Genomic DNA, 23,479 nt, shown 5'->3' on the forward strand with positions numbered 1-23,479 from the left:
TCAGATATGTATTGGATTCAGTACCACATACGAAAGGGGCCCAGATCGGATTTGAAAATACTGGATTTGTGCTCTTCAAACTGTCATAACATGATCGGATATGGGTCGCGTAGGGTCAAAAAAGTCGGATTTGATGCGCTTTCGCCTGCAGTGTGAACGTAGCCTAAAGACCTCTTCATTCAGTACACATGTTCTTTTGCAGCTGTTTTAAATGTAGATGAGGAAAGTCTTATACATCTTTCAATTGCAGCACTGAAGTCTTTAACCACAGCACTGCACACGACTTCAGATTCCCCCGAGGTGGTATTTGTTTCTTTTGGTAGAATGGCACTAGAATGGTCCCTTGTGACTGAAATTGTAGGAAATACATGGAAATCATACATAAGAAGAGCTATGTCGCCCTCTCCTGGTTCAACTAAACCTGGACACTAAGATTGTGTGTGAGTGACACAGACAGGGTGCTGTTATGACTTTATACACTTTACTCTTATTTCAATTTATCATTACAATTATCTGTCTAAGTCTTATTAAATAAATATGTATTTTTAGAAAAACATGACAAAAAACTGACAACTGCCCACCTTTAGAGAGTCTTTCTTATAGCCTCATAGAGGCACACTTGTCAGAGATCATACGAGACATAACGTGTTAAATATGTCAAATCTGATCTGATGTGAAAACTGCATATTGCATATTTAATAAAACCATGCAAAATTTAGATGTCATAATGTGAATATATATTGTAGTTATGCTACAATCATAGGCCACTTTATTAGATACACCTATTTCACTGCTCATGAAAAGAAACTGAGGCTAGAATTCACACAGGCTCATCAAAAGTGGACAATAGAAGAAATTGATACCGATTTAGTGATGGCTGCTTCTAACAGGATAACACACCTTGTCACGGAGCTCAAATTATCTCAAACTGGTTTCTTGTTGAATCTGTGCCACAACGAGTTAAGACAGCTCTGGAGACAACATCAGGTCCAAACTAATGCCAGTGGCTAATGAGTGTGTATGGACAAACATACTGGGTAACATCCACATCACACCTACAGGAGCTGCTCAGCCATGAAAACCTATGCCACAAAGCTCCTGGCTCACTTTTGTGTGCTGATATTAATGCCAGATGACATTTCCCCAGCAACCACATGGCTGCACTTTGGGCAGACTCATATGGCCCACTGTGAACTGCCCACTGTGGGCCCCAGTATTGCTGTGAAATGTTGAGCAGACTGTTTGATCTGAGCAGCGTACCCACTGTATGCCCACACATCCAGTACTCCCACTGACTGGTACAGAGTGTGGACCAGAATGTTGTTTATGATTAAAGCTTCTTTTAGCCACTTCCACAGTTTCAATAGCAAAAGTGACCAATTAAACGTCTGAGAGGTAGAGGAACAGAAACCACAATATCTACTCTGCAGCCCTACAAAGTATGATCAAAGTTCATTCAAATCTTTTCCAGCTGCTGTGTTTGCAAACAGAATGAAGCACACGCTAACAAACACATCTGCTCTTTGATGGAGGTGACAATGATTCTTACAACTATAGTGTGTATTGATAACATATAAAAAGTATCCTATAAAGATATAAAATATCACGTCACATTACTGCAAGATCAACAGATTGATCTTAAGTTCAATTCACTAATAATGCTATATAGAGCTATTTAAAACTATACAGTTTATTCTTTTACAAACCAGAAACAAATCATAAACCTTTGACTAAACATTTAAAATAATTTTACTGAACAATGAAATGAATAAAACAAATGTACTATATCCCCATAAATAAAACAAACAATAACTCAAAATAGTGGTCAAGTATATTAAAATGTGCTTCAACAGGGCAGATAACAAAAGCCTGCACTCTGCACTTGTTTTCACGGCATTACAAACTTCTTAACGTACGTACAAGGTGACATTTAAGCGGCTGTGCCACTGTGGTGGTTCCTCTTGTGTCCAAATAACTGGACTGGGGAAAAAAAATTATATTATGACATTTAAATTTTGCACGATTTTGTTAAATATGCAAAGGTTATTCTACACAAAAAACAAAACCATCAACATGTTCACATAACTGTATAATCAACCAATCACATAGCAGCAGCTCAGTGCATTTAGGCACTTGACAAGATCCACATCCAGATATAAATATCATTAGAGTCCGTTTTTTTGTTTTCGTTTATATATCATGTGACACAAATGGGAACCTGAAGTCATTTCCGGTACTGTGGTTAAAGAAAGTGAGCTTCACACTGGGAAAAACATGTTATTTTTATCTGCATTTGAAAGAGCTGGACAGCTGTGCTGAATGAATGAAATGACAAAGTATTAAAAAAAAATCCACATGGCTGAAAACTTTCACGTGTTGCTCACTTTAATGTGACCACTCTGCTAGCCGAGTGAAGCTACATGCACATTTAGATTCCCGTCTCTTACTCACCATCACGGACAGCCTGGTGACAGCACAAACTTTAACTGGGTTTTTAAAGTATTCCGTGTCTGTGACAGCAGTGGACATGCAAGCTGGACGTGACCTCTCCCTGTCAGCGCCGATGTGTTTGTGGGAGAGTAAATGTTTCTCACATGTTTTAATATGCATTCAGTTAATATAAAGCACATTTTTCTTAATGATTGATCACTTGAATGAATAAAACTTTGTTTTAACTATTTTAGCTGCTTTTCACTCAAAATCATTACTTCATGTTTTTTTCAGTCCCCCCCCCCCCCCAGTTTTTGTTTTCACATGTGTAAACACAACACTGGTTCCTCCCTTGAGTTAGGTGCATTTTATAACAAATTCTTTAGTAATCAATAGATCACTGTTAAGCAAAAAATGGAAGACAGTCTGGCTTCCATTTTTGGAATGAAAGTGCAGATAAATGAGGGGTGGCTTTTTGCACAGAACTGCATTTTTTTTAACTATAAGATAATTTATTAGAAAGAAAGTGTACTTTATTGATCCCTGTGGGGAAATTCCTCTCTGCATTTAACCCATTCACTCAGTGAAGCAGTGGGCAGCCATTGGGCGCACGGGGAGCAGTGTGTAGGGATGGCACCTTGCTCAGGGGTACCTCAGGGTAGCTGTTCAGGGGAATCAAACCCCTGACCTTCCGATCATGGGGCCACCACTCTACCTACTGAGCTATCCCTGCCCCTAAAAAGCTATATAAATGACTCTTTTAAGAATGGGATTATGAAACTTGTTTGTTACCCAGGAAACGCTTAAACAGCGGGTATGGCGATTGAACCCATAACCTTGTGTGTTATCAGCACCATATTCTAGTTATCTGACTCGTGGCCCGAATCGTCTGATCTGAAGCCAGCTGTAGAGTTCAGCTGATGAGCTGTGCAGATAGAGGTGGAAGCAGACATTTATATTCCTTGCCACCTGACACTGCTGTTATTGTTTTTAGGAAAGCCCATGTTAGGTATAAAAGCACTCATGTGGAGTATTTCTGACTTCTTTTTTGCTATTTATTGTTAATGAAGCCCAATTGGTAATAAGAAATGTGCTCAAGTGAACTCAGCTACTACATACCTGAGCTCACTCATGCACTTTAGTGGCCAGTATGGGGCTTGAACCCATGACCTTGGCTGTTTCAGCACCATGCTCTACCCACCTGAGCTAACCAACCTGCAAGAAGAGTGGTCAAACAACAGTTTTTGTTTTCCAGGATTTCACTGAGCAAAGACTAGTGGATCTATTCTGGACCTCCAATCAACTGAGACTACTAAAGACGCAAAACCAACATAAATATCCTTTGGATAAGGCGTCTGACTTCGGATCAGAAGATTGAGGGTTTGAGTCCCTTCGTGGTTGGTTATGTGTTTGCTACAGAGAAATTCTAGTCTTATGTGTCGGTAAATGAGGGAAGGACCAGAAGCCAATCTACCATTACACATTAATGGCCAATTTTAAATGAGGAACGCAGTTCGGGACTGATGTCTAATCTGCCTTTTGTTTCATTGTTTTTTTTTCTTACAGAAAAAGGAATTTCAAAAATACGCACATTAAAAAAATCAAAAATATAAAACTTGATAAAAGCTAATACGAAACATTTAAATTTCACTGTTATGAAGTACATTAAGTGTTTAACGGGTGCATAAACAGCGGGTATGGCGATTGAACCCATAACCTTGTGTGTTATCAGCACCATATTCTAGTTATCTGACTCGTGGCCTGAATCGTCTGATCTGAAGCCAGCTGTAGAGTTCAGCTGATGAGCTGTGCAGATAGAGGTGGAAGCAGACATTTATATTCCTTGTCACCTGACACTGCTGTTATTGTTTTTAGGAAAGCCACTGGCTATATCCCAATTCAGGGTCTGCAGCCTTAAAGGCCGCATTTTAAGGCCGATTACGTCACCGCGACGTGACAAAGGCTGTCCCAATTCGAAGGCTGCTCGAAATGCGTCCCTCAAATGCGTCCTTAATTTCCCTGAATTTTAAGGACGTGGCGGTGTAGACTTCGTGGCCCAACATATCCCAGAATGCATAGCGCGGTTGGTGGGTGTGGATAATTTTGCCGAAAAAAACAGCGTATGAGGGGCGCCCGAAGAGTAAACTTTAAGTAAGTACTGAATATCATGTCACTTATTTATGTGCAAATGTTTAATAGCGAAGAACATTAAAACATTACTGTTGGCCACATGTCGGCAAAGTTATGTGACATTAGTGATGTTTGTACTAACTTGGTTTTAAAGCCTTTACTTTAAAATATACGCCGTTCAATAGCTGACCTTAATCTTACAGAGAATGATCAAAGCTCATGTAGAAACAAACAAACAAATGAACAAAAGATTTTCTCCTTCATTTCTGTCAAACAAAGCTGTATGAAACGTTTCCAGCTGTTAGTATCATGGTTGCTAGGCAACCTGGGAAGCGCAACGGAGGCTAGACCGTTCCATTTCACAAGCCTCGCACTTCCGGCCTTAGCGGTCTTTAAGTATGCGGCCCTTGAGGATCGTTGAGGCTGCAGACCCTGAATTGGGATACAGCCCATGTTAGGTATAAAAGCACTCATGTGGAGTATTTCTGACTTCTTTTTTTCTATTTCTTGTTAATGAAGCCCAATTGGTAATAAGAAATGCGCTTAAGTGAACTCAGCTACTACATACCTGAGCTCACTCATGCACTTTAGTGGCCAGTATGGGGCTTGAACCCATGACCGTGGCTGTTTCAGCACCATGCTCTACCCACCTGAGCTAACCAACCTGCAAGAAGAGTGGTCAAACAACAGTTTTTGTTTTCCAGGATTTCACTGAACAAAGACTAGTGGATCTGGACCTCCAATCAACTGAGACTACTAAAGATGCAAAACCAACATAAATATCCTTTAAAGCCTTAGTTTTGTTTTCATTCACAGTTTCACGTCACATTTGTTGGACATGCTGCGCCGACTGATTTAGACAGGAGTCACAACCTCAAGAGCTGTAGCAGAAGGGCTGTAGCTACATCGTAAGGTTTTAAAAACTGAGCTATAAAACGTGCTGCTGATGAATAGTGGTAATATAAACCGAGAGAGGCCCACAGTGATCACTGCCTTTTTTAAGGGGCTTGTTCAGATTAAATAGAACAAGACACAAAGCATTAAACATGATAAAACACAACAGCCTTAATAAAAGCAGAGTAGTTTGGACCCGGAAGCAGGGTTCATACATCATCACTTAAAGACTGGATATCCAACCTTCTGTGAATGTTTTAATGCAGTACAGTTGTTCTTATTAGCAATATGGCAGTTAAAATAAATAACATTCATATAAGAAATAAAATTGTCTTGTGTAAACTGTATATGGTGTTAAATAGGCCTATACTACTGTACTTTAATGTTGGTCATAAGGGTGGTACTTCACCAGGACTTCCAGCTGACGTCATCCGGCCTCTGTCCAGGCTAGGTTATCGAAGACCATGTGGCCTAATAGATAAGGCGTCTGACTTCGGATCAGAAGATTGAGGGTTTGAGTCCCTTCGTGGTTGGTTATGTGTTTGCTACAGAGAAATTCTAGTCTTATGTGTCGGTATATGAGGGAAGGACCAGAAGCCAATCTACCATTACACATTAATGGCCAATTTTAAATGAGGAACGCAGTTCGGGACTGATGTCTAATCAGCCACTTGTTTCATTGTTTTTTTTTCTTACAGAAAAAGGAATTTCAAAAATATGCACATTAAAAAAATCAAAAATATAAAACTTGATAAGAGCTAATACGAAACATTTAAATTTCACTGTTATGAAGTACATTAAGTGTTTAATGGGTGCATAAACAGCCGGTATGGCGATTGAACCCATAACCTTGTGTGTCATCAGCACCATATTCTAGTTATCTGACTCGTGGCCCGAATCGTCTGATCTGAAGCCAGCTGTAGAGTTCAGCTGATGAGCTGTGCAGATAGAGGTGGAAGCAGACATTTATATTCCTTGTCACCTGACACTGCTGTTATTGTTTTTAGGAAAGCCCATGTTAGGTATAAAAGCACTCATGTGGAGTATTTCTGACTTCTTTTTTTGCTATTTCTTGTTAATGAAGTCCAATTGGTAATAAGAAATGTGCTCAAGTGAACTCAGCTACTACATACCTGAGCTCACTCATGCACTTTAGTGGCTAGTATGGGGCTTGAACCCATGACCATAGCTGTTTCAGCACCATGCTCTACCCACCTGAGCTAACCAACCTGCAAGAAGAGTGGTCAAACAACAGTTTTTGTTTTCCAGGATTTCACTGAGCAAAGACTAGTGGATCTATTCTGGACCTCCAATCAACTGAGACTACTAAAGACGCAAAACCAACATAAATATCCTTTGGATAAGGCGTCTGACTTTGGATCAGAAGATTGAGGGTTTGAGTCCCTTCGTGGTTGGTTATGTGTTTGCTACAGAGAAATTCTAGTCTTATGTGTCGGTAAATGAGGGAAGGACCAGAAGCCAATCTACCATTACACATTAATGGCCGATTTTAAATGAGGAACGCAGTTCGGGACTGATGTCTAATCAGCCACTTGTTTCATTGTTTTTTTTTCTTACAGAAAAAGGAATTTCAAAAATATGCACATTAAAAAAATCAAAAATATAAAACTTGATAAAAGCTAATACGAAACATTTAAATTTCACTGTTATGAAGTACATTAAGTGTTAAACGGGTGCATGAAATAAAAAAAAATACTCGTAAATTTTAAAAGGCTGAGTTTTATTTATTTATTTATTTCAAGACGGGCGGAACCTTTTAAAAGCGCCGCTGTTTGTCGTCGGTGTAGGAATTCTCAACTGTCAACAGGAATCGACTGAGGAGCAGCAGTGTGTGTTGTTGCAAGCTTTAGTACGTTTAAAGTACCGTTTTTCTCAGTGTCTCTATGTGTGTGTTAGGAGCTGTCGGGTTAGAATAATAACCGAACTCCACTTTAGCGCGTTTACAACTGTAGAGACACAAAAAATTAGCTCAACTTAAACCTTGAGTACCAAACCTTGAAGTCTGGCAATTCAGAGCTAAAAGTGAAACATTTTGTAGTAAATTTGTTTCTAGTATCGTGTAGATTGTTGCCGAGTTAAAAAATTTGAACTATCGATGTAAACTGAAGTTTGTTATAAACTAAATATTCATTATATTTTATGAGAAACGTTGAAACCTCAAAAATGTTAGATTTTTAAATATAGTTTGGTTTTCTGGTTATTTGCTACTAGGTTATAAGCTCAAAAGGGTGAGAAAAACCACGTCTATAATCCCTTTTATTTTATGAATACACCTAGCAACACACATTTCTTTTTAACACTCGCGTTCAGTGTCTTTATTTTTATATATTTCTTCATGCTGCGTCTTTGAATCCTAACAATGATCGCTGCATGTTTAAGTCTCTGGAAATGCTATGTTAATTATTATAGAGGCCAGATGGTTGCCGAGTTAAAGAGTAGCTGCTACTCATGTGTGTATGCTCTAAAATAACACGATGACTCCTACCTGTATGTGATAAGGAGCAGTGAGATTTTAAATTCCTAATTTTTTGAACGGAGTTTGGACGACACAACCGAGAAAACCGCTGGCATGTGCGTCCACCGTCCTTTTGGTGTAAACTGGTGTCATAAAGTGACTGATTTGGTGTTTTTGAGTTTTCTAAATGATCCTGAGTCAACCTCTGTGTTGTGTAGTGTGTTTCTAATGACTTACTGACGAGAAACACTCGACTTCCTTCCCCGAAAACAGGAGCTGCCACTGCGGTCTGAACCTCCTGCAGTGCGGTGATTATGCGGCCGGCTCTGCGTCTATAAAACGCGGCTTCAGCAGAGCTCAGCCCAGGCTTTTGGGGGCGCATTCCTCGGAGGTGAGTGATTAGAAAACATTTTTGATATAAAATGAAATTAGACCATGTGTTCACTGGCATTCACTTTCAGAAACAGCAGCTCCTGCTTGCTTTGACCGACAAATATGGCTACGAGTCCTGTGATAATAGGTGCTTTTATTGTGAAAGAAAATACTTTGCTGTTGTTTTAATTACTGTTTTTAGTGCAACCCTTTTTATAATATCAAAGCAACATTCTGCTGTAAGAGTTGGAATACTAATAATATTAATAATAATAATAACAATAATGCTAATAATAATAATGATAATACAACATCTCCACCCTGCCTTTAAGTAGCTCTTTCGTCCTGTTTTCCCTGATGGAGGGAAGTGGAGCTCCTGCTGAGGACATCCTCCTCCGGCGTCCCTGGCTTCCCGTGAGCATCAGTGGGTGCCAGCTCCTGGCCAAGAGCTGTTTCGGTGAGACGGCGTACCATATCCTGCTCACTGACATGCACTGTGTGTGGGAGGAGAGGATGGACACAGCAGACATCCAGAGCAGAGCACAGGTATGCACAAATGTGAACAGATAACCTGCGAGGCCTTGTGGAATTTACTTAGCAGGAAATCTTTAAATGGAAAAGGAAATCTTACTGTTCTTAAATGCCAGATGAGCAAAAACCCGCGTTTGATGAATACATTCTTGTTCTCCATCATCAGGAGCTTAACAGGCGTTTGCGAGCCCCAGGCAAAGCCTTCTTCACTCACCTTTGTGAGGTGGTTAAGCCCTGCCTGGCGGGAGTCGGCAGCCAGACTGAAAACGAGGTTCAGATCTCTCTGACGAGACAGGAGGACGGTAGCATCAACATGAGGCTGAAGAGCGAGCTGGCAGGGCTCCCTTTCTACTGGGAGTTTCACTGCACCCCTGCCCCAGTAGCTTTGGTACGTCCTTGCCTTTCAGATTTCTTTTTTAAACCCTAATCGTGGCGGCCGGGCTGTCTGACTGTTTTGTGTTTCTTCAGGTGTGCATTCAGCTGGTGCGCCCCCTGCTGACGATGAGCCGCCTGCTGCAGCGACGGGTGGAGCAGCTGGGAGGTCTGCTGGTGAGGAAGGACACTGAGATCCAGGACTACAGAGAGAATGGAGCCACGCTCAGCAGAGGTACAGAGGCTGTTTGTAAGGTCACAGCATTTCCAGCAGCACTTCCTGGTCTGTCGTAATGGGACTGTGATATGCACCTGGTGAAAGCTGGAGGAATCCACCATCACATTACCCACTGGTTTTTGGGCTGGTGTGTTGAAGTCGGTAGCAAACATATTGGTTAGCAAGCTACGCTGTAATTAATCTAACAACATCTAAGCAAAATGCAGAAACAGTGTGTGGACAAACTAAATACGCAGATGGGGGCAGTGTCCAAATTATGGGGTACAGCCAGTGTGTGGGCCTCACTTGTACTGTGATGGCCCAAGAGCTGAAGTGAAACAGAATGTTAAAAAAGAATGAAAGGTGTCCACTGCAGTTCATTCATTTGATTCATTTGATTCATTTGATTCATTTGATTCATTGCTCATTAGCGAGTGTGAGCACCTCTAAAGAAGAAGTTCAGGTGTGTGTTAACACGATTCAGAGTTGGAAAGACTTCAGCAATAGCAGGAACAGTAAGGAACAGCAAGAAAAAGATAATCCACAAGTGGAAAACATTCCCTCCAAGGTAAGACTGTGCAATGCTCAGTGAAAGTGTAAAAAACAAAACAAAACCCAAGAGCTCCATCTCAGACGGTACTGTTGGCACGGTGGAGGAGGGGGTCATGATTTGGGCTTGTTTTGCAGCCGAAGGACCTGGGCAGCTTCAACCATCTCCTCTGTATACCAAAGTATTTTGGAGTCAGGTGTTAGGCCATCTGTCCGGCAGCTAAAACTTTGCTCCAACTGGGTCATTTAACAGGACAATGATCCACAGCACAGCAGCAAATCTGTAACAGAATGGTCCAGTGCTGAGGTGGGGGCCGCTGTAAATAAGAGTTGAGCAAAATTCCTCCGTAATGATGTAAGAGACCGATTAGGTCTTAAACTAAATTATGCCTTTTTTATTCACTGTGTCTGCATTTTGTTAGTTTTTTCTACTGAATAAAGAATGAGTTAGTGTGATGGTTTGTGTGTTGTCGTCCATCAGAGCTTGTATTTATCTCATTTTAAGATCTGCTATGGACAGGTCTTAAAACAAAGGCACATTAATTCATATTTAAATTTGGTGTACAGTGCAGTTTTGTGTTTTCTGAAGTCTAGTTTTTGTTTTTAGTTAAATTTAATGTTTTTTTTTTTTTTTTTTAAATTCAGTTTTAGATTTATTTTAGCTTTAGTTCACCATGATAAGCTCAGTCTGTACCTTACACCAGTTGTCAGATAAATGCGTTAATCTACTCTACAAGGGACCGGCAACACAAACGCTGATGATCACAATCAGCCTCCACAACTTTGAACCTTAATATAATTTAATCATCTGAGTTATGAAAAAACAAAATCACCTTTGCACAGCTATCATGAACTGGAAAACTGTTCATAGAGAACAAAATGTATTTTTGCAGTTTTCAAACTCTGTCCGCTCTTTGGCTACTCAGCTTAAACATGATACATAAGTCACCTAGATACCTTCAAAAAGTTATTGTATGTTATTTTTATTGGTTCCTAAGTAAATCAGTTTGGCTGAGATAAGTTATAGTTTTCACACAGCTGAATAAACACCAAACAGAAAACTGATTAAACAGAAGTGTGAGATGGTAGAAAATTTACTCCAATGTCCTGTTATATTTTACAGAGCAAGGAGTAGACAGCTGAGTTTATTAAACTCCATTGAGACAGCTGGTGATGCAAATCTGAAGGCTAGACCGTCCCATTTCACAGCCTCGCACTTCCGGCCTTCTCAGTTTTCGGAGGATCCGGCCTTCACGGTGTACGTGAGCCGAAGGATGCAGCCCCTGAATTGAGATACAATTCAGGGGCTACATCCTGTAGTGGACATTAGCGGAAATGCAGTTTTTGGTACCTCCCCATAGGTTGCTGTTTAGCAGTGCTTTAACTGCTTTTGTGACCCCTCAGTCTGATCACTGGAGTGTCATGATATCATGATTATAATCCAGATGTGTCTTTTTGAACCCAGAACGGCTGCAGACAGATGTTTTTGAGGAGCACACCCACAGAGAAGACTTCATTGCAAAGGTGAGAGGACACACACACACACACACACACACACACACACACACACACACACACACACACACACACACATATGGAAAAGAAATCGTAAAAACTCATATGATTTACTCATGAAAGTGGCCACTTTCTCATTACTTTCATATATTGTTTTAGTAAATATCCAAAACATACAAGTTTCATTTATATAATTTTTCAAGGGATCTTATATCTGTTTTCACTCTTGTATGCTTTTCATACAAGTTTCACACAAGACAGATGCAAACTTTATAAGATTTATATATATCTTTTTCATATGGGACAGACACACACACACACACACACACACACAGCCTATAGTTTGAGCTCCGTTCCTCGTCATTAACCTGCTGTGGTGAGCTTCCTTGTGATAAACCACTGCGGTTGCTGGAACTTGAGCCGTGTGACGTGCTCAATAATCGCTGTGTGCCACTTCCTGCCAATCAGGATGAGGTGAGGTTAAGTTTCCGTGCGTGTGTGCGTGTGTACACTGTATTCAGGTGTGGAATTTCTCATCTCTTACTTTGCTGACCCCTGACCTCCACTCTGTGTGTGTGGTCGGGGTTTTCAGATGCACCTGTTGAATTTTTCAGGACGGATAGGACTGGTTATTTTTATATTTTTATTATGTTAACACTTCAGTGTGTTTTTCACACAGTTTCCATTTGAGTTTTGATACCCACATCCCTGCTGCCTTGACATTTGTCCACCTTCAAATACACTAGTCATACTGTATGTGGTAAAAAGGAAGAAAGGAAATCAATAAATATTTAATTTTAAGGGACAGACTGAACCATTAGGTGGCATACAGCTGGTTTTGTTACTTTTTTTTGGATCCAAATGTTTCAACCTTTGGATGTCTCAGACATTTAAATGTCTTCTGTGTTACAAACAGAGCAGTACTCAGACAAAAACGAAAATAGCTGAATGAATGTATTATTCCAGTTCATTGTTTGTCAATTATCCAACCAAAAAACAACAACAAAAAAGTGTCTGTCTGTCCTTTCTTCCTTCACGGGAACTAGAGTCGATCAGAATATCTATATATTGTTATATGATTGATACAGACGCATTAAAATGTGTTCAGAATTTGCAAATCACTGATGATTCATCTCATAAGACATGACCCGCTGTTCTCCTCTACATAAAGTGATTTTATAGGTTAAAAGTATTTGAAAAAATCAGCCCTGTGTTTACTTGATGTTGGATCACCACTAAAGTTTGCAGTGGACTTGGTCATATTTACAGAGGTACCTACAAAGAATAGTTTCACATGTGGGTTTTTACAGGTTTCAGTCGTGGTAAAAAGGATGTTGCAGCATCATGACTCACTTCACTGCATCCTCTGATTTGATTTACAGTAGCAGCAGTGTTGTTGGCCATTACAACTAACTGCTTCTTATGCACACGGACGTTTCTGTTGCACCTTAACTTAATATCTGATGCCTACTTATCATCTGAAAACGAGCACCATCGAAATCCATGTGTCCCGTTGTAAATCCTTAAGACCAATCAATGTCCATTAGCTGGATTATCAGTGTTTTATGGGCTGACTGCGGTGTGCAAGGAGATGTCCTTGGATGACTTTAGCGATAAGTGGACTTTTTTTTTTCTCTCTCTGGGCTAATGTTAGCTGGTGTATCTTAAGTAAGTACACCATGATTCAGAAGCTTGTAGTGGAGAGATTTTGACCTACTCTTCTTTATAGCGTTGCTTGAGTTCATTGAGGTTCATGCACTGCTCTTTTAAGGTCCCAACACAGCTTTTCAGTCAGGTTGAGGTCCGGACTTTGACTGGATCATGTCAGCACCTTGATTCTCTTATGTTCAGTCATTTTGTTGTAGATTTGACACTGTGGTTCAGATCATTGTCCTGTTTCATGACCCAGATGTCCTCACATTTGACTCTAAAATACTTTGGTATACAGAGGAATTTATGGTCAACTCAATGACTGCAAGGTGCCCAAATCATCACCCCAGTACTGATATGCTGTGTTTGGTCTTGTGCGTTGTGGCCAAACATCTCCACTTTGTTACCTTTTAGAACATCTTCCGAAGAAAGTCTAAGTATATTAAATTAAAACTTCCGCTTGCAGCTTTTCAGGCAGTATTTTGTGCATTTTACCTTTTACTTAAACTTCTTCTATGTATGTATTTATTTATTTAATTCTATTTTTTTGGACCTTCATTCCTTGTGCGTATGCATGGTCTGTGGAAGTTTTTACATTTGTTCAAACAAACTGTGGTAAGAAAATACAGATGAGTCACAGATTTGGTCGAACGTTCATACGCGCGGTCTATCTGTGAATAAGATCTACTGTCTCCAGAGGTGTTAAAAGATGCCTTCTTGTACGTTGTGGGGTTTTTATAGCTCTCAGGGAAATTTCCCGTCTCAGGTGAGCGTGCGGGGAAGATGCTGCAGGGCTTGCTTGTGTGTCATCAGGTGGTTTTCGGGGAGGGAAGCAGCCTATTTGTTGATGCTGTTTGTGTAAAAGGACAAACCAGGAAAGAATCACAGTTTCATTCGGTGGAAAAGCTCCAGGTCAGGTACGATTATGACTCATGGAAAGTTACATCAGGGTCACAGTGGAAGCTCTATTTTCTGCTTTTTTTAAAATATTTTTTTCTGGGCAATCAGTGTTGAGCCAGGCTGGGTGAAGTGGACAGTCAGAAACCACAGAAGAAGAAGAAAAGTGCTGCAGTAGATCAAAGTCTTCTTCTCTCATGGCAAATTACACCGGGCTGCGACCAGGCCGCCCTCAGACCAAAGTCCAAACTGAAATAAAATGTGTCTGGGAAAAATGTTGCCGCGATGCGTCAAGCAGAGAATCACACACGCGATGGATAGACTGCTATTTGTGTGTGTGTGTTTAGCATGTGTGTGTAGTATTTATCTATCAGGGTCAGGCTTCTGCATACCTGTACGTGTGCATGTCTGTGAATGTGCCATCCCTGTGTTGTGTTTGTGTCGGCATCTCTATCACCATGAGAACGTCCACGGCAGCCCATCATACTTATATTTCGTTTCTTTTTTACTCTCCTGACGTCATGGCGTCAGCAATCTTCTGTAGCTCTCTGCCAGATAATGAATGAGCCCGTTTCCAAAAATGTCACAGACGGATCAGAGCTGCAGGTACAACACACAGTCTGTATTTGTGCCCTGTTGCTGTTTTAAAAAAAAAAAAACAACAAAACAACCCGGCTTCAGTTTCAGCTTCAGCTTTTCTTCCTTGAACTTGAACTTCTTTGACATTTACACAGTTATTTACGTGCACAGTGCCAACACAGAGCGGCACAGACCAATATCTTCAGAAATCATCCGCCTCATCACCCTCTCCTTTACCGCTTCCACGTGTGTGTGTGTGTGTGCATGTGTGTGTGCGTGTACCATTTGTGGCCTCTGGTTTCCCACATTAAGGGGAGTAAAGGGCAGAGGGACAGTGAGAGGGAGACGATGATGACAGGAACTGTAGCTTTTATTTTCTACTGCAGCTTTCCATGCAAAGCCCCTCCCCACTCGGTCACCACACAAACACCCCACCCAGCTCAGGTCAACATTTACATGGGTGGAATTAGTCTGTGCTTCCCACTGATGTACACACACACACACACACACACACACACACACACACACACACACACACACACACACACACACACACACACACACACACACACACACACACACACACACACACACACACTGGGAATTAACTTGGGCACAGGCTAAAGCTGGTCATGGAGCCAGAGGATGAAAAAAAAAAAGTGTTCAAATCCTTTTAGGATCACATCAGCTTCCCTTTAGGACCTAAATTTGAGCGGTGTGTGTCTGCGCTTGTGCATCTGTGAGGACCAGTTTTACAGCGTCAGGATATTTTTTCTGCTGCCCTCTGTTACCTGTTGTGTTTTTAAAAGTGTAGCTGTGTTTTGTTTTTTGTAACCCCCCCCCCCTTTTTTTTTTTTTTTTTTTTTTTTTTTTTAAAATACATGTTTTATAAGATTAGGACTTTTTTCTTTTTGTAAAGTGAGAAGCCCCGTTTTAAAACTGGGGAGTTTTGGACATTTCTTTTTGTAAAATAAAGGCCATTGTTTACTATGAGGTTAAGCGTGAATGTTTTAATAAAGTGAGAACGCTTTTCTATAAAGTGCACACTTTATGTAAAAAGTGCCGTTATTTAAAAAGTCTTTTTTTTTTTCTTGAGTTTTGAAAAATAGGGATAATTTTTGTAAAATTATAACTTTTTCAAAATTGAGAGGTATCCTTGTTGAGGACTTTTTTTGTGTAAGGTGTGATTTTTGCAAAATACTCTGTTTATCAAATAAACACTTTTGTGTAACGCTAGGACCATATTTTATTTAGAAATTGAGGACTATTTTTCATAAAATTATGTTTGGTTTTCCCTTTTTTTGTTTTTGTAAACATAGGACTGTTGTTTATAAAGTGAGGACCTATTGTAAATTGAAAAACCCTTTTAAAAAGTAGTTTAAAAAAGTCAGGCAGTTCTGAAAGATTTTTAAATCTTAATATAAAATGAGTAACAGTAGGGTGGGCATTAGGTAAGGCTGCACTTTTTGCAGTGATCTCGTATAGAAAACTATTTCTGTATCAGTAATATGTTTCCTTTCTGTCTTCTTTCAGAACTGCCCATGATTATTTGCAGCTAGCAGGTTGTAATGCAGCCTTCAGTAATAGTAATAAATCACAATAACAAAATGAAGCCCTTTTTGTGAAATGAAGGATTTGTTTGGTAAAGCAACCTCTTTTCACAAAGCCATGACTCCTGTATAAATTAAAGTGAGGATGTTTTGTGACATGAATTAATTTTAATGTAAAATGAAAACAAGAGTGAGAGCTTTTCTTTCTTGTTCATTTCTTCTTTTTTCTTTTTTTCTTTGGGTGACATAAAGTTGGAAAGTTTTCTTGGCTGGTCTTTAGATTTGGATTGACTTTTTTTTGAAGGTTCCTAATATCTTGGGGTTCAAGTTAACGTTAGGTAAGGGTCACGATGAGGGACCTCATGTGCCTCGGGATCCACACGGCGATGGAAGTACAAAGTTATTGTGAGTCAGATGGCAGCAGTATTCTCTTTGAACCTTTTAATTTTGTTCCCTTATCTGTGACTTTCTACTCTGTGCCTTTTTTTCTTATGTTTTTAATTTTTGGTTAAGCTGAAGTTATCTGATGACCTGGCAGAGGGGAGTGTCACACAAAGCATTTTGTGACGCATGGTTTTGGTTTTCAGAGTCAATTGTTGGCTCGTGTGTGTGTGTGTGTGTGTGTGTGTGTGTGTGTGTGTGTGTGTGTGTGTGTGTGTGTGTGTGTGTGTGTGTGTGTGTGTGTGTGTGTGTGTGTGTGTGTGTGTGTGTGTGTGTGTGTGTGTGTGTGTGTGTGTGTGTGTGTGTGTGTGTGTGTGTGTGTGTGTGTGTGTGTGTGTGTGTGTGTGTGAATGTGTCACAGGCCCTGTTTATTATCTTTTACATGCATGTGTGTGTCATGGTGACGCATGCTCTGCAGTTTTCGGCACTGTGCTCGCAGCACCAGCAGCAGCGTCACAGCTGTTGACTCTAAACTGAATTGTCACTGTTTGGGAATGATGCCCGCTTCCTGTTTCATGAGACGGCAGCTTCACAGCTCCACTGACAATTAGTGGCCACTTCTGACCAAAACACCTCACTTGAGCTGCACAGACTCACATAATTGAGCCAAAATGTTGTGGCTTCCAAATTTGGCATTCCTTACTCCAAATTTCCAGCTTTTCTGGCTTAAATTGAAGGTTTTCCTGGTCAGGTTTAAGTTGGGTTTGCTTGAAACTGCTTACAAACAATGAATCAGAAACTATTTCTTTCTTCTTTACAGTGCAGCTTTCCATCTCCAGTAAAAGCTCTGTATTGGGTTGTGTGTTCAAATTGCTGAGGAAATTATCCTTAAATGCTACATCGTGCTCCACGTGAAGCCCTGTGCGGCTGGTTTAACAGGAGGAGTTGAATCCTAATATCTGTGTGCTTCAACCAGAGTCTCTAAGTTAAGAGCAGGGCAGGAAACTTAATTTTTGCATCCACTGACCACAGAGCCTGACCGATTCCAAAATACACACTTTGACTTTCAGCAGCTGAATATGACTTTGAGAACAAGGAGAAGCTGCAGATATTGATCAGTTTGCTGTCTGCAAATGAGGGAAAAGTAAAGGACAAAGCCGAAAGCTCCTTAAACTTAAGCACAGTTTCTGAAATGCATAAATCAAGTAAAATACATAAATGAAAACTGCTTTCATGGTTGGAAAACACGACTTGTCTCTCATTTAATCTGACTTTAACTTCTTTATGTTTATTGTTGTCAACAGTAAATTCTAATATGGATTAAATATTTTTAAATTCAGATAAAAATGCAGATAAGGAGGCTGAGGAATTTAAGCCCTGAGTGATATCTGCAGGCAAAACCTGGGGTAAAAAGGAGCATAAAAGAGAATAAGGGAGCTTTAAAAAAAACAAATATGACCAGGAGTGTTATTGGAAGCCATGGCAACAGAAATGAATCAAGTGCAAGTACAATGAACCACAGTTTAAATCAAAAACTGTTGTAAACATACGAGAAAAAAAAACCCAAACTTGCTTCATAACAACATTGATTGTTAACCTGTCGTTCACCTGTTGTTGTTGTTACAAGTCGCTGAATTTTAATGCTCTTCCTTAAGTCAGGAATTAGTCAGGATTGGTCCACACTAAAGCACAAGCCCTGAGTTTTACTACTAAAACATCCAATATCCATTTAAAAGGTCCTTAAATATCAGTGAGGTGGAAATGTAGTTAAACTACATTTAACATGCTGGTGTGGAAATGGCTTCACAGTTTTAGGGTAATTTTGTGTTAGCATATCAAACTGGAAAACAAAGGAGGGGGGGGGGGGGCGGCGAAGGAAAAGTCAAAAACACACGAGGTACTTTAAATTATATACAAAAAGCCTTTCAATAAAAAAAAATGTAAGACATGATAAAGTCTGCCTTGAGTGATTAACAGTTTATAATACAGCACCAGGACTCTAAATAATCCAACATGTATCTTAACTGAAGATCTAGAAGAAGCAGCCGTGTGTTTTAACATCTGTATCAGTTTTCTCTTTGCTGTGGAGGCACACTGGACTCTATAATTTCATATGTGAGGCTGAGAAAACAAGACCGTTATTGTAGGAGCAGGAGGAAAGAAGGATTTGAGGAAGGTGAGAAAGGTTTTTCTCTCTTTAAGTCTCTCCTCTGTAAATCATTGACCGTTGTGCTCATAAACAGCGGTGTGCGGCACTTTGTGTCATGGACCTGAGGAATTCAGGGCCTACGTGGTAAGTAGGCGAGGCTAGAAAGAGGCAGCATTTACACTCTTCAGCAGCAAAGTGATGGAGAATATTTAGCTTCTTGGTCACCGTATTCAACCTGATATTCTTGGTGATATCTAAAGACTCGATATTCAGTTGTTTCCAGTGTTTTTGCTTGGTTACTCATCAAGTGACCGAGCTATTGTAGCAACTAAAATGACTGAATAGTGTCTTTATTTTTACAATTTTTTTTTAAATGGTTTTGTTTACATTTATCAGAAAATTTTACAGAGAAAAATAATATGATGTCATTTACTGAGGCTTTTAGTCATTTCCATACGAAAATGATTGTTGCCTGCTTGCCTGTTACTTCTTTTAAAACAAATTTTCTATGTTTCAGTAAAATTACGGATGAATTTTGGGTGAATAATATATTTCAGTATGCTTTTATCATTTTAACACCAACATTTTAGTTAAGTAACACAGGCCTACAGACTGGTCTGCAACCACCAGTCATGAGGGAAAAATTAGTATTCCCTGACCTGTTGTGATTGGAGGTTGAGGGCAGCAACAGGGAAAATGACTACTAAAGCCACAAAAACACAGGCCTACAGACCAGTCAGTAGGCCCCTGGCAACCACCTGTTGCTATGGAAAAATATGTATTCTGCAAACCGTTGGCATAAACCTCCTCGTGCTTGCTTTGGTTGCTAGCATATTGGTGCAGTCATAGTTTGCATGGAAGTGGCAGACTTGTCTACAAACACTGTCCAGCTGGTCTCAGAGCTGTAGTGAAAATGTGAAAAGTGTGCTGCAGACCAAAAATGGAGAAGCTTCACCTTCACCAAGTAAAAGCTGTTCCTCAGCACTGCAGCCGACAAGTTTCAAAAGGAGCAACTTTTACTTTCAGAGGTCTCCATTCCTGGTTTGTGTCACACTTTTTAAAGTTTTACTACCATTCGACAAGTAGTTAGCTCATATTTGCTGGCATTCTTTACTAGCTGTTTCACTCAGTGAGAGTCAGAAATCACAGTCAGCCAGTCAGAATGCACATCAAATATGGCATATGGAATAGGGAGGGCTAGAATGGGCAATAATGGCATTCACCCTGCTGGTAACCCAGTTGTTGCTTGAATGGTGTCTCTGCAACAAACCTTGTGGATGGATAGAGAAGGAAAAATAAAATGTAAAAAAAAAAATATATATATATATCATAATATATCCTGGAATTCCCACCGGTAAAGTCATCAGATTCATCGTTACATGTATGCTTCTGTTTCAAACTAAATCTGATTAGGAAAGGTGAAATATCTCAAATACTTATTTCGAACACTCGGAGTATTTAAATTATTGAAATATCTGAAAACTGTCAAAATGAGAACATATTTCAATGTCCGTAATGTAAAACTGTCTGGCTTAGTGTCTGTTTGTGAAGCAGACTTTAAATAACTATTAATGGCTAGATGTTCACTGGACATCTTCTCCTGATTCTCTGGTCTTTGTTGCATAATTAGTTCATTTATTTTGTTGTTTTTTTTGGACTGTGGACAAAGTTGCATTTATTTATTTTAACAGAGTAACTTGTGTCTAAGGAGCTTGAAAAGAAAAGCTTCTTGAAGATGTTTCACCTCTCATGAGAGCTTCTTCTTTTTTTTTTTTTTTTTTTTTTTTTTTTTTTTGCCTGTCCCGTTTGGCTCTTTTGCCATCAGAATTATTGTCTAAAGGCGAAGAAAGATGCCCAACGGTTTTTCTTTACCAAATTGACCATCCCAGCTTTGCCGTAATGGTCCATTTGATTCACCCTTTATTCTTTATTTTTTATTTTATTTTCACTTGCTGAATACGGGACAGATTTGACTGGGGGAAAGAAAAGGGAGAAAGAAAGAGGGAAAGAAAGACAGTTGAGAAGAGGGACGGGGGAGAAGGGCAAAAAACAAAAACCAACAGAATAAGCAGAAGAAAAAAAATAAATAAATAAAAAAATAAATACATATATCGATCACCTGGATCACCTGTTGAGAAAGAAAAAAGAAAACAAGCAGAAGAAAACGAGAGTAATACAATAAACCACATCACAATGATATATGGGAATATGACAGTAACTACTAAATATTAAACATTATTGTGCAGCACGTAAGATCGACAGCACAGTGTGCATTGAGGTAGGAGCCAAAAAGGGTGTAGTTTGTGTGTGTGATCACCCGTGTGTACACCTGTGAGCATGGACGCGCTTGTTTTCTTAAAAGGTTCCCTCATGTAATGATCTGCTAGAGGGTGTGGGGGGCCACTGCCCCGTCCTCCAGGGCATGAAGCAGGTATGGAGGAGATCAAAACTCCAGACATCCAGAGGCCCCCAGAACACAAGAGACCAAGGAAGACCAACAGAGGGGCAGCCGCGCCACTGTCCCAGAAAGAGCTGAGGAGAGTCCCAGATGAGGGGTCACCCAGCAGCCACGGAGCAGAAGCCAGGGGGGGCTGCAGTGACGTGCCCGTGAGCTCCGCCGGCAGCCAGCTGTGCCTGAGTGACCGAGCCCCAGGCCGAGAGGCCGGGGGCACCCCACCTCCGAGGTGGCCCAAGCGAGCCCCAGGCTCCAGGCCCCGATAAGCAGCCGCCAAGGAGTGAGCCGGTGTGTACCCGGACGCCCACCCCCGGACACAAAGAACCACCAACGCACCGATGTCTGAGGGAGTCCGCCCCCGGCAGGGGAAGTGGTGGGGGGAGATAGGCCTCCAAACCTTGGAGGGCCTGAGCTGTCCTCAGAGAGGTGGCATCTGATACCCAACCTGACATATAGACACAGACATACAGGCACACACAGATACAAACATCCATTCCCACCCTCATGCTCTCATATGCACTTACTCCACACTCAACCAACGTGGAGACAGACATAAAGAGACGCTGTACACACAATCACACTCCCCAAGCGTACTCTACGAACCGGGTCTAGGTACCCTTGCCCCTGGAGGGGGGAACTGCACCCAGACCCAGGTTGTGTTACCCTTTTCCCTGCGGTGGGGAGAAGCAGACCGCCCCGACTCCGCAGCAGCAGGGAGGCCCCACATTCCGGATCCCAGTCGGACGGCCAACTCCTCCTCCTAGCCCCCCTGCTCCAGCAGGAAGCAGAGAACGAGGGTGAGAGAAGACTCCTAACCTCCCTCCACCCGCTCATTGTAGTGTTGATGTATGTGTGTTCTAAGGTGCATTTAAAACCCAGGAGGGCATGGAGCTACCTGCCAGAGAGCAGCAGGTAAGCGCATAGTCCCTCCTGCTAGCCCTCAATGTCTACGTGTATTTAAAATTGAGAGGTGGGCAACGACGCCGGGGGTGAGAGCTTCTTCAGTTCTAAGAGCAATTCATGGAGAGTCACGGATGTTTTTTAGCCCTATTGGGAGTGTCCTTACGAGGGCTGTGGACCCCCTATGGATCCTCTGCCTAATCACACGAGCCAAGGTGTGAAAACGGGCGTGGGTCACCATCAGCCAAAGTTTCGGGTGAACACATTGTGAGACCTTGCCCCACCCTATCATGTGACTTACTAAGATCAAATGACCCAAGATTTAAGCGGGCGTTAAGGTGTCTGGGAAGGGATCACAAAACTCGATTATAGATGGCAGACAGTTGGTGTCTTAAAGCCCCGCCCTCTTTTCAAAGATGATCATTCACAGTGGACATAGAGGACTGAAATTAGTCATCTATCTTTCACGACCCTCTTAGGGACACTCTCAATAGGGCTTAAAAATCTGGGACCCTCCACCAGTTGCTCTTAGGACTGAAGAAGCTTCTAGGATGAGAGGTGAAAATACTTCAAGAAACTTAAAGGAGTCCAGATGCTTTTCTTTCCAAGCTCCTTAGACTGCGATGACCTGGATGACTGAGAACCTTCGCAGACAGTAACTTGTGTCAGCGGAGTCATTTTATCAATAACATTACGGGTGCTTCGCAAGTTTTTGTACAAGAAAATGTGACAGTAACCATTCTCTCAGGATGTGTAGATCGGCGTTACACACATACACTTTAGAGGTAGGGGGTAAAAATTGATACAGCATAGTACCGCAATATTCTATATTGTAATATTGTATCAATACAGGGACACCAAATATTGATATTTTATTAAATGAATTCTGGGAATACTACAAACAAGAGGGCTCATCTCACCTGATAGGAAGCAACCTTTCTGCAAACAGTTGCAGTCTGACTTGGACTGACTGCAATCACTCTGACAGATTGCGCTGAAGGCTTGCAAGTAGTTGCTGTCTAATTTATGCAATGCAAATGCAAAGAGACTGCCAAGATGTTGTCTTAAGTCTGAATGAGTTTTTGTTAATAAGAAACTCGACAAGACTCCGTTTAGCTGGCTGCCGACTGGTTGCATTTTAGTTATATTTCTATAGAACAGGAAGGTGGCTGAGTGCAAATGTGATAGTTAAATGTGAATTTCTGTCTATGTAGACAGCAACACATATGTAATATTTGATGATCCCCGATAATTATTGTATTATCAGAAATGGATTGCATGCAATTGCCAGCTTGACCCCATTTACTTATCAGTTTGATATCGGTCTGATAACAGACTGATAGGAGACTGACTCTGTCTTATGGCAACATTTATGGCAGGTTTTTAGTGAACGTGTTGTTCTGCTTGACAATCTCTTTTTGCATCAAAAAAA

General features: G+C 40.8%; 1 protein-coding gene and 2 non-coding genes across 4 annotated transcripts in view; 1 reads left to right on the forward strand and 2 right to left on the reverse strand.

The window, feature by feature from the left end:
• Positions 1–3,572: 3,572 nt before the first annotated feature.
• trnaf-gaa (transfer RNA phenylalanine (anticodon GAA)) lies at positions 3,573–3,646 on the reverse strand. The gene has a single exon. It is a non-coding gene; the product is annotated as a tRNA-Phe (tRNA).
• A 1,505-nt stretch (positions 3,647–5,151) lies between these two features.
• Positions 5,152–5,225, reverse strand: trnaf-gaa (transfer RNA phenylalanine (anticodon GAA)). Its single transcript has one exon. It is a non-coding gene; the product is annotated as a tRNA-Phe (tRNA).
• A 1,977-nt stretch (positions 5,226–7,202) lies between these two features.
• Positions 7,203–23,479, forward strand: part of nhej1 (nonhomologous end-joining factor 1) — a 33,098-nt gene continuing 16,821 nt past the window's right edge. The window contains exons 1-6 of one of the 2 annotated variants that reach the window (XM_085152240.1): positions 7,203–7,324; positions 8,204–8,321; positions 8,635–8,848; positions 9,000–9,221; positions 9,302–9,440; positions 11,437–11,495. In XM_085152240.1, coding sequence (XP_085008366.1) covers positions 8,660–8,848; positions 9,000–9,221; positions 9,302–9,440; positions 11,437–11,495 — 609 coding nt within the window. In that variant the 5' untranslated portion in view covers positions 7,203–7,324; positions 8,204–8,321; positions 8,635–8,659. The remainder of the gene's footprint in view (positions 7,325–8,203; positions 8,322–8,634; positions 8,849–8,999; positions 9,222–9,301; positions 9,441–11,436; positions 11,496–23,479) is intronic. The other variant, XM_085152239.1, reaches the window with a different exon arrangement.

The sequence above is a fragment of the Neolamprologus multifasciatus genome, chromosome 23 (assembly GCF_963576455.1).
Source record: "Neolamprologus multifasciatus chromosome 23, fNeoMul1.2, whole genome shotgun sequence".
Classification (NCBI taxonomy): Eukaryota; Metazoa; Chordata; class Actinopteri; order Cichliformes; family Cichlidae; genus Neolamprologus; species Neolamprologus multifasciatus.